Here is a 16,445-nt window from a genome sequence, read left to right as displayed (position 1 = left end):
AGATTATCTGTATTTGGGGTACAGAGAAAGCCATTTGTCCTTTTTTCATTCTTTTATAATGGTGTAGACAAGAGGGACATTGGACTGGTCAATTCAGAGCAAACTAAAGATTTTTTCCTCAGGATTCTGGGTGAGGGCCATGAGCTATGAACTGGAGAAAAGTGCTCCAAGGTGTCTTGAGCTCTTTGTGCCAGAAGGAACCCCAGATCAAAGCTTGCATAAGGTTTTTAAGCTGTGAGATAATATTGCTGTGTCCCATCTAACATCTCTTAAGATCCAGATAAATTAACTTTTTTTTCTAACTTCCAGTAACTCTGGACTCCAACAGAAAAACAAATTCTTTAAAAATGTTTTATTTTTTTCAGTGAACATCTGTCTTCTCTCTTCCACCTCCTTTCTTTCTCCAACTACACATTGAGGAAGAAAAACAAAATCCTAGTCATAAGACACATATAATTAAGCAAAGCAAAACCCCATATTGGACATGTCCAGAAAAATAAGTGTTTACTCCAAGTCAATCATCTCTCTTCTAGGAGGTGGGTGGACTGGTTCGTCATGAATTCTCAGGACTTGTGATTATAGTTAACTTCTCAATAGTAGTGAAGTAGAAGAGAAATGTGGAAAGGAAAAAGACAAATAACTCATTTTAGTCATTATCTCCTCCCTTTCTTCTAGGTGGCTACAGATACCCTGGGATTTTTAAAGGCATTACTGGAAGACTTGATTTTCACTAATTAAGATTCATCCAACATTAAGTACCTCCTATGATACGTATTAGAGTTTAGCTAATATAGTCCTTGGAGAAAAGGGAAAGCATTTGTATAATTTATAAATGAAAGAACAATACTCTCTTTGTGAGAGAATTTATTATATAGTCTATTAGTTGGTGTCATCTCTTTCAAACTTTTAGCAAAAGTTTTAGTTTCATCTTAAAAATACTAATCTGAGGGGTGGCTAGGTGGAGCAGTGGATACAGCACCCACCCTGGAGTCAGGAGTACCAGAGTTCAAATTCGGTCTCAGACACTTAATAATTGCCTAGCAGTGTGGCCTTGGGCAAGCCACTTAACCCCATTGCCTTGGAAAAAACAAATACTAATCTGAACAATTTTGATAGTTGAAATAAAAGGTTTTTTTTTAAGGTTTTTGTAAGGCAAATAAGGTTAAGTGGCTTGCCCAAGGCCACACAGCTAGGTAATTATTAAGTGTCTGAGACGGGATTTGAACTCTGGTACTCCTGACTCCAGGGTGGGTGCTGCATCCACTGCTCCACCTAGCCACCCAAGTTTTATTTTTTTTTTAAATAGATGTCTAAATTCTCAAGTTAATTTTTGTTACTGATAGAAAGTCATTGCCTACACAAATACTAAGAGTCCAAATGGTCAGTTCTGAAGCAATAAGACTGTGGCAGGCTAAAACACATATAATGATCCTTTTTTTTTCTGCTGACAGACATCTCCGATTCCCTTCAAACCTCCTTCCCCCAGCAGACTTCTGATTAAAATAATTAGACTTCCAAAATTACCAGAATATATAAAATCAGGAATTATTACCAGATCAAGTGAAGGCTTTCTTTAGCCTTAGTCAGATAATTCAGGAGGGAGACAAAAACAGCCCACTAAGGCATCATAGCTTCATTTCATTGCTGCTGAGAGAGGATACATCTAATTACCCAATCATCCCAATTAGGCAGGAAGTTCACCTGCTGACAAACAGCAATCTTGGGATCGCTTAGAATAAATTGTAGAAATAATTGGCTTTTCCAATCAATATTAATCTCATCATACTATACAGCTGCTACTATGTCTTCCAGAGCAGATATGTCACTATTTTCTATGATAGCTAACCTACATTTGAGGGCAAAATTTTATAGTTAAGGATTCAAAATATAATCTTTGTTTTTTCTTCTATGATCATTAAATGGGTAGAAATAAATTGCCATCCTTTTTGAATTGTCAAACTCTTGTAATTGATTTTTTTCCCTTCAGGGAATAAACTTGAATTACTATCGAATATACTTAAAAATTGATTTTAGCACTTCTTTCATACCTACCTTCCCACAGCCACATTCTGCAAAATCCATTTCTAGCTTTATTTGAGTTTTTCCTTTCAAAATTTTGCAATTGAAATCTCATAATTTTGTCAAAATAAATTTAAGAATATACATATATATTGATTTATGCAGATTCATTTGGCCTTAGAAAGCTGTGGAAGAGTTTTAGAAAGTAAGATAATTAAAACTAAGGTGTACTTGAAGTTCCTCTGAATTAATTTGACAAGACTAATGGGTACAGAATCTGGTACCAGTTGCTAAATTTGTGAAGGCCATTGTGAGCATGGGAACAAACCTTATTAAACAACCAGGTCTGTAAGGAGATTCTGAAAGGAAATTGGCTGCTTTGTTAGAATGCTGTGTTAATTCCCCTTTGAAAATGTATATGTTCCTAGGAAACACTTCATTTTCCTCTTCCATATCAGATAATTTCGCAAATAAAATGGCAAGGGAGAAAACAAGAATAAGGATTGCAAAGATCCAAGGGTATGCTGATTATGTAAACTACTAACAGTAATTTAACAGTGTGATCTATAAAGCATAAAGAAAGTACACAATTATCAAAACTTTATTAGGAAGTATCCAAAATAAATTAAATCTGACACTCTGGGGGAGAAGTAGGTAGTGATATATAGTAAATATAGAACACAAAGAAGTTTGAAAATAACAAACAAATTCTATTTGTTGGTTTTGTTTTGAGATTTGCCTGAAATTCTGAAATGCAGCTATTTTCAGTTCTATTTCTTCTTGCATCATATCAACTTCTTTTTGCATATTTCTATTGATTTTCCTTAAAGTTACTACATTATATGTGTCCTATAGCATTCTGTTATGAATTATTTGTACTAAGAGATTTTTTCAATATCCAGTAGGTGGCAGCAACTTCATTTTATCAAATTACAAAGGCAACACAAAGAGATGTGGGCAAAAATTAGGGTTACTTGTTCCAATTCTTGATGATCTTCTCAAAAGCATCCAAGGTGCTGTCTTGCTATAAATTAAAAATATACAAAGTTCACTGTTATATTATTTATTTAACAAGTATTTATTATCCATATGTGTAGAGGTACTGATGGTAAAAACAATACCTAAGATAGCATTCCCTGACTTTTAGAAACTTACAGCCTAATTAAATAATTAACCAACAATGCACTAAATGCTAGGTTTGCTCCAATGTCAAATGACTCAGACAGTATTCCTGCAGGAGGGTGGATCTTAAGTAACCATGAAGGAAGACTAAGACTTGGTAAGATTAGCAAAAACTTAAAGCTGGTGATGTGTTAACATCCCTCAAGGACACAAGGCAGCTCTTCTCCTTGGAGAAAGCATCAGCCGTCATCCCTGCATAAAACAGTTCACTCATGACTACTTCTGACTTTTTTTCCCCCCTCTTCCCCTTTTGAGACTGTCTTCCCCTATTAGAATGAAAGGTCCTTGAGGGCTGGGACTGTTGTTTTTTTTTATTTTTTTGCTTGAAATTGTATTCCCAAAGTTTAGCAAAGCAACAGGCACATGATAAGGATCTTAATAAAGTCTCTCTCTCTCTCTCTCTCTCTCTCTCTCTCTCTCTCTCTCTCTCTCTCTCTCTCCACCCCATTTCTCCCTCATATCATGGGGTAAATTCTTTGACTCACTAGAGCAGATTATAAACTTACTTTAATGAAGCAAAACCGGACATATTTCTCAAAATCCTTTCTGTAGACATTACAGAATTTTGTAACAGGAATTGCTAACAATTTCTGAAGAAAATAAACATAAAAATTTATAATGAACTATAAATTGTTACCATTAGTTTAAATTTAACATTTTTAGTGAATATTCTGATGAGAAACAAATTGTTTTTAGATAGTTACAATAATTTTCTTTTTGCCTTAATTTATTTTTTCAAATTATATATAAAACAATTTTTAACATTAAAATTTAACAAAATTGATTTCCAAATTCTGTTCCTCTCCCCATTGAGAAGAAAGCAATTTAAAATAGATTATACATGTACAGAAGTCTAAAACATATTTCTATATAAATGAGCTTATGAAAGAAAACACTGCCCCCCAAAAAGTCTCAAGAAAAATAAATTTAAATAAAAGGATTCTTGAAGTCTATAGACTCCATCAATTCTTTCTCTAGAAGAGGATTGACATTGTCTTGGATTATTATATTTCTGAGAATAACCATGCCATTCACAGTTAATCACCATACAATATTGCTGTTACTGTGTAAAAATATTCTTTTTTGGCAAGTATATAGCCCATTGTAGTTGCCCTCTCTGTAGTAATTTTGTAATGTTAGGCAATTTAGCTTGAGAAAGGACCTCAGAGTCTGGTATCTTCTCCTGCCAGGATATCTTCAGAATCTTTCTAAGACAATTTAGATGGAAGCAATTTAGTCATGACATGGTGCTGGTAGACTGTCTAGGTTTCATAGGCATAAGTTTGTCTTCTCTCCCATACTTTCCTTCAGTCTCCCAAACTGAGCTAACTCTGGCAATGCGAGTGTCAACTTCATTGTCAACAAGTACTTTACTGGAAAGAACACTGCCCAGGTGTGTGAACGTGTCCACAGTACTCAGAACTCCTTCATTTGCTGAAATCGATGGTTCCACACATGGATGATGGAGTCCCTATATTTTTTTGGTGTTAACTGTTAGGCCAAAATTAGTACAAGCAACAGAGCATCAATTCATACTTTGTTGTATCTCAGCTTCTCATCTGCAAACAGAAGAGCAAACAACAACACTTGGCTTGTAGCCTTTTCAAGTTGGAGAATTTACCATCAGCGCAGTAGCTGACCTTGATGCTATGTTCATCCTCAGTGAAGGCATTTGATAACATGGCTGAAAAAACCATACTAAAAAGCATGGGAGCAAGGACACAGCCTTGTTTCACTCCATTGGTGATCGGAAAAGCTCGAGAGCATCATCCACTATCCAGAACCCAGTCAAGCATGCCATCATGAGACTGAGGTACAATACTGATGAACTTCTCTGGGCAACAGAATTTTGAGACAATTTTCCATAAACCCTAACAACTGACATTATCAAAGGCCTTAGTCAGATCTACAAACATTGTACACAGACCTTTGTTCTGTACCTGTCATTTTTCCTGGAGTTGTTGGGCAGCAAACACTGTATCAACTGTTCTTCCATCCTTTCTGAAACTTTATTGGGTCTCAGGGAAGTGACCATCTTCCATATAAAGGATCAGCCTATGGAGAAGGATTCTTGCAAGAATCTTACCAGCAATGACTAAAAAAGAAACATCCCTGTGATTGTCACAGGATAATTTATTTCCTTTATCTTTACAGAGATGGATGATGGAGGCATCCTTGAATTCTTTGGGGATCACCTCTTAATGCCATATAACCTGGAAAATTTCAGTCAGCTTTTGGATAAGCAATGGGGTCCCCACCTTATAAATCTAAGTCAGAATAGAATTAATATCAGGTGCTTTGCCACTTGGAAGGAGCCTAATGGCATTCAAGACCTCTTCTTCAGTTGGAACTTCAGCTAGGGTCTGATTGACTTCAATTTGAGGTAAAGTCAATGATTTCTGCATTGATTAATGATGTAAGTGTTCAATCCATCTCTCTAGGATCATATCCCTATCATTAATCAATGTGGCTCCATTAGTATTAAGTAGTTGAGATGCTCCACATGTCTTTGGCCTATAAATACCCTTCAAGGCATCATATAAGCACTTTGGCTTGTTCTTGTCTGCATAAAACTGAATTTCATCTGCTTTCTTACTGAGCTAAGAGTCCTGTATCTCTATAAGTTTCCTTGTATTTTACATTTGATGGAATTAAATGAGAAGGTCAAGAGAGGCACAAGTCTTCAGTAGAAGATGACAGCTGCTATTTCCAATTCCATTCCTCCTAAGGACTCCCTGCCATGTCTGGTAATCTGAACCTACTCAAGTATTTGAAGTCACCCAGAATTATAAGCTTGTCCTCTTTTGGCATATTGATGATAAGCGTCTCCAGGTATTTATTAAATTTTTCTTTGACTTTGCTAGCCTTTTTTAAGGTGGGAGCAAAGGCACTGATGCTGATGGCATGGTGTTTTCCTGGAAGTGGTAATCTTATTGTTAGGAGCCTGTCATTCACTTCTTTGATAGGCATTCAAACTTACTGACTACATTAGTTTTGATGGTAAACCTACTCCAGCTTCACAATGCTCAAGACCTTTCCTGGATTGTCCTCCACTCTCACCTCATTGAATCAGATATTTTCTTCCATTCTTCTAATTTGTCCAGGTGTTAAAAAATTGTTTTACCTCGAACTATTTTTGGTTCTGTTATTCCAGAATTCATTTTGGGGTATTTTAGTGTTGTTTGGAGACAAATTTTAGAGAGTTCAAGTGAGTTTCTGTCTTTACTCCACCCTCCTTATTATATTTTTTCAACAAGTAAATTTAAAAAATCAACATCTAAACAATCAGCTGTGACAGTACACTAAAAAACTCCAAGCAACATTCTCATAATGCTTTAGTAACAAGGCAAAGCTTTTCTTCTATACTTTTCTAAAATAATAAAGTTGATAATAACATATTACCTTATTTTTAATCATCCACATAACAAATTTATAATCATAAGCTTCATTTTTCTTCCTGTCAGAGAGGCCTACATCTAAAATTAAGGAGAAAAGAGAGTTTATTAGTCTGGCTAATAAAAATTATTTCTTAGCATTTGGTTATTACTTATTATTTTAATTAACCCCCTTTTCTCCATGTAACTGAAATGTAGTTTGAGATTCTCTCAAACATTAATTTATTTACATTGAAAATAAAAAATGATTTATTTTTACAAAATATTCATGAAAATCCTCTCCATAGTAATTAAAGTATTTTTGAGGTAGAGAGAACCAAGAGAGAGCAGAGATGATTAACAGCTAATTTATACTTGTCCCAATGTTAAGGATGGCATATTTTACCTATAATACTTAAAAAATTTAAATATGACCTAAAAATAAAAAAATTAAATTTATTTCCCATTTGTAAATCATATGAACAATTTAGAAATGATATGTAAATTGCACAGGCCAAAATTACTAAACATCTGTCATTGGGGTACTTCAATCAACCAGTTAGACACAAAACATTTATTAAACCCTTACTATATTCCATGTAAGATGTTAAGTGTGGGGGATACACAGAGAAGTTAAAAAAAACCTTTTTCTTAAGAAGCTCACAGACTAATAGGGGTAAAACCCATCATGATCAAGTTAGATAGGATGAGAAATGAGAGGTTTTAAGAGAAATCAGCAAGGGGTTCCACTAGAAGGAGGAATTTCATTTGGGGTTTGAAGGAAGTCAGGAGATAGAAAAAAGAGAACATTTCAGGCAGGGGGACATAAGGTCAATGAAAATAGATTAGAGTCTTATATGTAAAATAGCAAGGAGGCCATTGTCACTGGATTATGCATTTTAGAAAGATCATGAGTGGAGGAGGATGGACTGGAGTTGGGAGAGCTTATGGAAAGGGGATCAACTACCAGTATATAGGGAGAAAAGGGTCCAGGACAACTTGGGCTTTATGGGAAACCTATGGGTACAACCTGGATGAAGACCTAACAAAAGAGCCTGAGGAACTATCAGAGAGGTAGGAGGAGAACCAGGAGAGAATAGAACCTGAGAGAAGAGAGAATCAAGGAAAAGAGAGTAATCGTTAATATCAAAGAAAAATGGAGAATGAGAGTTGAGAAAAGACTATTGGATTTGGCAATTAAAGATCATTATTAACTTTGAAAAGAGCAGTTTTGACTGAATGATGAAGTCAGAAGCCAGGCTGGAGAGTTAAGTAGAGAGTGATAGGAAAGGAAGTGGAGGTACCTATTAAAGATGACCACCTACTTGGCAGATTTCCTCAGTTTTCTGCATGAAATTAATCCTGTTTTAAAACTCTTCTCATGTTCTGACCATTAGCACATTCACTTCAAGTCAACTATCTGTACTTCTGCTTCTTCTAATCTTGATAAGAGTAAGCTAGGCTATGTTAAGAGGACAAACTGAATTCATTTGGAAAATTAAGCCCACCTCATTACCTGCAGTTCATCTTCATGAAGAAGTCATAGAGCTCAGATTTGAACATCTTGTTTGCTGTTCATTACAAAACATGGACTTTAAAAAGTGGACTTTTGCCCTGAAAATATTGGCCCTAGACAGACACCAGGACAGAGTATATACTTATGTGGCAGACACCAGCCCTAGGCAGACACCAGCGCAGAGTGTATACTTAAGCCATTATTCCAAGTTCATGGGAAGAGTTTTGTGTTAGAACATTCAGGAAGGATGGATATTTGAATTTTTTTTTTAACATAAAGGCAGCAGCTGTTATCACAACATAATTTGAATGGTTATAATCTGATCTCATGATCAGTGAACTCTTCTTATGGAGTCTCAGACTTTTAGAATATCAGTTCAGAACTTAAGCTCAGGACATTTCAGTTTTTTCCTTTTTTTCTATAGAAAATTTTTATGTCAACTCTGTTAGCTCAATTATCATTACAGAATTACATTCAAATTTATTAGAACTACTTATTGTAGGGGTGGAGCCAAGATGGCAGCATGAAGGCAGGAATTCCCTGAAATTTGTTCCCCAAACAACTCCAAAAGATGTCACATCATGACTCTAGCCAAAATTTAGAGGAGCAGAATTGACAGAAAGACTGAGTGATACAATTTAGAAGATCCATAGGAAAGGTCTGTTTCACTGGTACCAGGGGTTGGAAAAAGTCACAGTGCAGCTGCAGTGCAGCACAGCCTGGTTAGAGGTAAACCAGCTCCAGTCTTTGAAGAACAGCCCACAGGGTGCATGGATTTGTGGCAGAGGGGTTGGTTTCCAGATCTCTTGGCTAGGGATCACACTGCGATAGCTGGAAGGGGTGGTAAGAAAGCTCTGTGGCACCAGAGTGAGCAACCTCAGGGCAGCCCTGCTGTGAGAACCTGTAGCAGTAATCTGCAGAGCCACCCAGCACTTCCAGAGCTCCCAGTCCACAGACAGTAAGGGGGTGGGGGGAGACTGCAGAGGTCTCTCCACTCTTTTTGGGGCAGGACTCTGCTGTTTGCCCACACTCAGAACCAAGTCAGAATCTGCGCCCCATACTATTACAGTGAAGCAGGGACCTTCCTCACAGCTCCAGGGCAGAGGGGAGTGCTTGTGGTCGTCGAAATACCAGAGCACAGGCAAGAGAGCAATAAGAACCTCTCATAAGACTTTGGAGGAATTAAGGTCCCAGTGGGGTATCCCTAAAGCCCCCAAAGCCGTGGAAGTGCAGTAAATCAGTCATAGGCTGAGGAAATGAGTAAACAACAGAAAAAGAAGAATCTGATGATAGACAATTGTTTTGGTCCCATGGAGGATCAAAATACATACTCAGAAGATATCAAAGTTGAAGCTTCTGTATCCAAAAACCTCCAAGAGAAATAGAAAATGGGTTCAGGCTATGGATGAGCTCAAAAAAAAAGAAAGCAATTAAGGGAGGTAGAAGAAAAGTTGAAGGGGAAATGAGAGCAATGGAGATAAATTATGAAAACCAAGTCAGCAACTTGGTGAAAGAAATACAAAAAATACTGAAGAAAATAAAATGTTAAAAACCAGTTTAGGCCAACTTAAAAGGCAAATGAGGAGAATAATGCCTTAAGAAGCAGAATTGAGCAGCTGGAAAAGGAGATAAAAATCCTCTCCGAAGAAGATAACTCCTTCAAATGTAGAATGAAACTAAAGGAAGCCAATGACTTTGTGAGAAATCAGGAAGAAATAAAACTATACCAAAAGAACCAAAAAAATAGAAGAAAATGTGAGATATCCCAATGGAAAAACAACTGACCTTGAAAACATATCCAGGAGAGATAATTTAACAATTATTGGACTTCTTGAAAATCACAACCGGGAAAAGAGCCTAGATTTCGTTTTTCAAGAACTAATACAGCAAAATTGCTCTGAGATCCTAGAAGCAGAGGGTAAAACAGAAACTGAGGGAATCCACTGATCACCTCCTAAAAGAGATCCTAAAAGAAAAATTCCCAGTAATATTATAGCCAAATTCCCTAACTCTCAAGTCAAAGAGAAAATACCAAAAACTGTCAGAAACAAACAATTCAACTACCATGGCTCTATGGTCAGGATTACCCAGAATTTGTTAGTGTCTACTTTAAGGGTGTTGTAGGGCTTGGAATTTGATATTATGGAAGGGAAAAGATCTTGGTTTCCAATTGAGAATTAACTACCCAGAAAAACCCAGAAAAACTGACCATTTTTTTTTTTAGGGGGAAAGATAGACTTTTATTTTTAGGTTTTTGCAAGGCAAATGGGGTTAAGTGGCTTGCCCAAAGCCACACAGCTAGGTAATTATTAAATGTTTGAGACCGGATTTGAACCCAGGTACTGCTGATTCCAGGGCCGGCGCTTTATCCACTGCACCACCTAGCTGCCCTGGAAAGATAGACTTTCAGTGAAAATGGGACTTTCCAACTTTTCCTAACAACCAGAACTGAACAGAAAGTCTGATCTCCAAGCACAGGACTCTGGTCAATCAAATAGGGGGTGAATGAGAAGGACTAATTATGAGGAGCTTGATGATGTTGAACTGTGTATATTCCTGCATGGGATGAAGATACTGATAACTCATATGAACCTTCTCATTTATAACAGCAGTTAGAAGGAGTATATATATATATATACATATATATATATATGTATATATATATATATATATTCAGCACAGGAAGGAGCTGAATATAATGGTATAATGTAGTAATAAGATGGAATCAATGAATGATAAAGGAAAGTACTGGGAGGAAGAGAAAGGAGAGGAAGAAGGGCTAATATATTTCACATAAGAGTCAAGAAAAAATTTTTCAAAGGAGCTGAATGGGGGAAGGTGAGGAAGAATGAGTGAGCCTTCATTCTCATTAGAAATGGCTGAGAGAGGAAATAACACACATCCTTAATAGGGTAAAGCAATCTATCTTACCCTAGAGAAAAATGAGAGGAAAGGATGGGATAAGGGGGAATAGGGGAAATAGGTGATAGGAGAGGGAAGATCATGGGAGAGGGTACTTAAATACAATACACTTCTGAACAAGACAGTGAAAAGAGATAGAGAATGGAATAGATGAGAGTGGGGAGGAATAGAGTAGAGGGAAATACAGCTAGTGATGGCAACTGTGGGAAAAATATTGCAGCAACTTCTTTGGTGGATTTAAGATAAAGAAGGCAACTCATCTCAGAGACAAACTGAATCATACGTTTTCCCCCCCTTTCTCACTATTCTTGAGGTTTTTCATCTTTCCAGGGGTTTATGTTTACTCTCTCAACATTACTGTAATAACATAAAATAAATAAACCAAAAAAAAAAACACCACTACATATTGTAAACATTACTGTAAGATGGAATTGATGTTAAGTGCACTTTCTGAGTTAGATAAATCTTTACCAATCTCATAGGAAGATTGTTCTTTTCCACAGTAGGAATGTAGATAGAACTACCCAATAAAAACATCATTCCACATTCATGTTTACATTTACCAAAATTTTACAAACCCTTTACTAACTTAGCGCTGAAACATCAGCAATGATGAAGTATCCCCCTTCAGGTACTATGGGTTTCAGTCCAATGCTTCGGAGTAACTGGATCATCCTATCCCGTTTCACTTCCAGTTCTCGGGCCAGAGAATAAAAGTAGCATTCTGGATCATTCATGCGTTTAATATCAATCTGAAAAGCTCGAGCCAAAGCCTCCTGTGTTTTAAAGGTTTGAAAACCCCCCATTAATTAATATGATACAAATTTAACAAAAAAAAAAGAGTCTGCATCATTTCTGATAAATGGGGTCAACAATTACTTAACTAAGCAGATAACACCTTTCTTGATTTTAGCTGAGTTAGTATTTTTGCAGATTTTGGCTTCTATAAATTTTTTTGCCATGTTATGAGTTCATTGTTGTCTTTACCTCCTATGGAGGCTATGGATATGAAACTATCATATCTTTTTTTTCTTTAGTTTTTTGCAAGGCAGTGGGATTAAGTGGCTTGCCCAAGGCCACACAGCTAGGTAATAATTATTAAGTGTCTGAGGCCGGATTTGGACTCAGGTACTCCTGACTCCAGGGCCGGTGCTCTATCCACTGTGCCACCTAGCTGCCCCTGAAGCTATCATATTCTTAATCACAATGACATACGGTAAAAAATTATTACACAAAAAAAGTTTCCTTCTGGAATGAAAGTGATGCCAAATTATTTTCTAATAAGATGAATTATCACATGACTTTAACTAATAGTTTGGAGTGATAAGGAATTTTTTGCTTTTGCCTTTTGATCCCTAGTATCCTGTGTAGACCCTGGCCCACAGAAGAAGATCCTATTAACTGACTAGAGAAATAATGACTGAGGTCCATGGCTTCCATTCTGTGGGTCAAGGGTCCTGGTGGTTGGACTGTGGCATGCTTGTACAGTGTTAATGAACCCACCAAGGACTGTTATTCTGATATTTAGCTCTGAAGAAAGAAATTGTGTGAATAATGTTAATTTTTATTTGTTAAGTGGATGCAGATGCTAATTTAACAGATAACATGAATATATTTCAAAGTGTCACTGAAATCATAGGAATCTTTTTTAATCAGTCAATGGATACTTGATAATACAATTACTATTGGTAGGGTGGGGTGAGGTTAATACAATATTTGGACTTTAAAACATCGAACTAGGACCTGAAAAGGTTGGGTACCACTGACTCTAGACAGACACTAGCACATAGAGCAGATATTTAGGTAGAAAATGGAAAGTGTCCCTAAGCCCTTTTTCCAAGTTCACGAAAAGAGCTTTATGCTAGCACATTCAGGAAAGATGAATAATTGAATTGTTGAACAGGAAAACAGCAACTGTTACCCTTAAATCTGACTCACGTACTAGCTTCTTTTTCCTTCTGAAGCTTACTGTAGGCAGTCTACACAAATCTGAGCAAGGCTCCCAAATGGTGCTTTTTAAAATGGTTTTCAAACTATAGAAATAATTGTGTGGTAAGGAGAGAGCTCTAAGAAGCCAGGTCAGACATCAGAAGAACAGTGCTTCTCCAAGGAGAGGACACTTAAATAAGCACTTAAAAGGGCCAGTGAGCCAGTCAGCCTAAATTCTTGTGTTCTTTGAATTTGAGAAGCATGCCATCCTTGAACTCATTGTTAAATGAAATCATATTAAAATTACTGGTAAATTTTGAAAGTGCTACATAAAACCTGTTTTTATTATTAGCTTAATTAATGTTTTCATAAAAGTTATTAATAAAAAAGATGTTATAAAAGTATCAGGCCTTAGAAAAATATTTTAAACCCTTGTTAAGAAAATTTTCCATTCATGAGTTTTTAGTGGTATTTCGGAATTTTGTTTTGTTCTTATAAAAAATTATTTTTCAGTGAAAATATAATTCACAAAATAACTATCAGCCAAAACCTAGTACCTTGGATATAGAAACATTTTTAGGGAAGCCATTTTTTTTGTTTGTAAAGTATCAAGGATTTACTATGAAAACATGGCTATAGTAATTAATAATGTTCCCTAAATTCCCTAAATATATTATAAGTAAATTGAATTCAGGGCATGTTACTTCTGGACATGGAGGCAAGAATTCAATTATTCAAAACATGTATCACATTCAATGTCACCTTCAAATGAAAATCATTCATCATAAATTTCTAGGTACCATGTGTAATTACCTGTAATGGAGTTGCACAAGTAAAAATGGAATTTTGTTGTACAGTCTGCATTTGTTTTATCAAACTCCTAGGACCAATAGACCAACCAAGCTAAGAAAGGAAACAGCGAGAGCAGATGTAATCTAATTATTAATACCAAATTCAAGAAAGTAGAAACATTTTTAAATTATATGCAATTTACAAATTTATAAGCACATGGTGAATACACAAATACTCAAAATGGGAACCCTTTACCACTTATTTTTTAAGTTTTTTGCAAGGCATTGGGGTTAAGTAACTTGCTCACAGTCACACAGGTAATTATTAAGTGTCTCATGCTGAATTTGAACTCAGATCCTACCTGACTCCAGGGCCAGTGCTCTCTCCACTGCACCACCTAGCTGCCCCTCTTTTACCACTTTTTAAAAATTTATTTTTTCAACTATTTGAAACTGTAGCTTTCAACAATCATTTTTCTGTAAGATTTGAAGCTTACATTTTCTCTCTCCCCCCTCTCCTGACAGAAAGCAATCCAACATAGACCCTATATGTATAATCATCCTAAACATAGACCCATATTATGTTGTGAGAGAAGAATCAAATCAAAATGGAGAAAAAACAATAGAGAAGGAAAAAATAACACATAAAACAACTTTTAAAAATTGAAGATAATAAGTTCTGGTCTGCATTAAACTTCAGAGATCCTTTTTTGGATATGGATGGTATTTTCCATCACAAATCTTTTAGAATTATCTTTGATTATATTATACTGCTGAAGTGAACAAGTCCAACATAGTTGATCATCAACCCATTGTTATTAGTGTGTACAATATTCTTCTGGTTCTGCTCACCTCATTCAGCATCAGTTCTTGCAAATCTTTTCAGGCGACTCTGAAGTCCCATCCCTCATAATTTCCTATAGAACAATAGTGTTCTATCACATTCATATACCACAACTTTTTTCAGTCACTGCTCAATTGATGGGCATTCCCTCAATTTCCAATTCTTTGCCACTACAAAAAAGAGCTTCTATAAATATTTTTGTATATGTAGGGTTTTTACCCTTTTTCTTGATCTCTTTGAGATTCAGACCTAGTAGTGGCATTGCTAGATCAAAGGGTCTGCTCAATTTTATTGCCCTATGGACACAATTCCAAATTGCCCTCTAGAAAGATTGGATCAGTTCATAACTCCACCAACAATGTATCAGTGTCCCAGTTTTCCCACATTCCCTCCAATATTGATCATTTTCCTTTTTAGTCATATTGGACAATGTGGTACCTGTTTTAATTTGTGTTTCTCTAATCAATAATGATTTAGAGGATTTTTTATGGGTTTTTTTTGGCAAGGTAATGGGGCTAAGTGGTTTGTCCAAGGCCACACAGCTAGGTAATTATTAAGTGTCTGAGGCCAGATTTGAACTCAAGTACTCCTAACTCCAAGGCCAGTGCTCTATCCACTGTACCACCTAGCCACCTCTTAGAGGATTTTTCATATGATTTTTAGTTTAATTTCTTCTGAAAATTATTTTTTCATATCCTTTGACCATTTATCAGTTGAGGAATGACATATTGACTGTATTCTCTATATATTTTATAGATGAGTCTGATGTTAGAAGCACTAGTTGTAAAAATTGTTTCCCAACTTAGTGATTTTTCTTTTAATCTTGGTTGAATTGGTTTTATGTAAAGTTTTCAGTTTAATGAAATCAAAGTTATCCATTTTGCATTTTATGATGTGTTTTTATCTCTTCTTAAATTGTCATAAATTGCTGCACTTTCTATAAATCTTACAGGTAAACTATTCCTTGTGTTCTTAATTGGCTTATATCATCTTTTATGTCTAAATCCTGTATCAATTTTGATATTATCTTGGTATATAGTATGACATGTTGGTCTATGCCTAGTTTCTGTCTTATTATCTTTCAGTTTTCCCAACTGTTTTATATCAAAGAGTGAGTGCTTATCCTAGAATTTGCAGTCTTTGGGTTTATCAAAGAGCAGATTACTAGTCATTTACTACTGTTTCTTTTACACCTAATCTATTTTACTGATCCACCACTCTATTTCTCATCCATTACCAAACAGGGTTCTTTTTTTCTTGTTGTGGTTATTTTTTTGGTTTTTGCAAGGCCATGGGGTTAAGTGACTTGCCCAAGGTCACATAACTAGGTAATTATTAAGTGTCTGAGGTCAAATTTGAACTCGGGTCCTCCTGACTCCAGAGCTGGTGCTATCCAGTGCAAGACCTAACTGACCCCTACCAAACAGTTTTGATCACTGATGCTTTATAATTTTAGATTTAGTATGTTTTGGACACCTTCCTTTACATTTTTTCATTAATTCCCTTTTCTTTTGTTCTTTCATATGAATTTAGTTACTATTTTTTCCTAGCTCAATAAAATAATTTCTTAGAAGTTTGATTGGTATAGCACTGAATTGTCATTTTTATATATTAGCTCAGCCTACCCATGGGCAAATGACAGTTGCCCACTTTAGATCTGATTTTATTTTAGTTTTTGCAAGGCAATGGGGTTGAGTGGCTTGCCCACGGCCACACAGCTGGGTAATTATTAAATTATTAAGTGTCTGAGGCTGGATTTGAACTCAGGTACTCCTGACTCCAGGGCCGGTGTTCTATCCACTGTGGCACCTAGGTGTCCAATGATTTTATTTTTGAGAAAAGATTTTTTATAGCTATTTTCATATTGC

At 35.9% G+C, this 16,445-nt stretch overlaps 1 protein-coding gene across 5 annotated transcripts in view; it reads right to left on the bottom strand.

Annotated features, from left to right (window-relative positions):
- Positions 1 to 2,602: 2,602 nt before the first annotated feature.
- The window catches only part of KYAT3 (kynurenine aminotransferase 3), a 48,925-nt gene continuing 35,082 nt past the window's right edge, over positions 2,603 to 16,445 (bottom strand). For all 5 annotated transcript variants that reach the window (XM_074221745.1, XM_074221746.1, XM_074221744.1 and 2 more), the window contains 5 exons: positions 13,756 to 13,845; positions 11,603 to 11,789; positions 6,604 to 6,677; positions 3,708 to 3,791; positions 2,603 to 3,043 (listed from right to left, as the gene is read on the bottom strand). In XM_074221745.1, the coding sequence (XP_074077846.1) occupies positions 2,990 to 3,043; positions 3,708 to 3,791; positions 6,604 to 6,677; positions 11,603 to 11,789; positions 13,756 to 13,845 (489 nt within the window). In that variant the 3' untranslated portion in view covers positions 2,603 to 2,989. The remainder of the gene's footprint in view (positions 3,044 to 3,707; positions 3,792 to 6,603; positions 6,678 to 11,602; positions 11,790 to 13,755; positions 13,846 to 16,445) is intronic.

This window comes from Macrotis lagotis, chromosome 2 (assembly GCF_037893015.1).
Source record: "Macrotis lagotis isolate mMagLag1 chromosome 2, bilby.v1.9.chrom.fasta, whole genome shotgun sequence".
Taxonomy (NCBI): Eukaryota; Metazoa; Chordata; class Mammalia; order Peramelemorphia; family Peramelidae; genus Macrotis; species Macrotis lagotis.
This window is presented reverse-complemented; position numbering and strand designations above follow the sequence as displayed.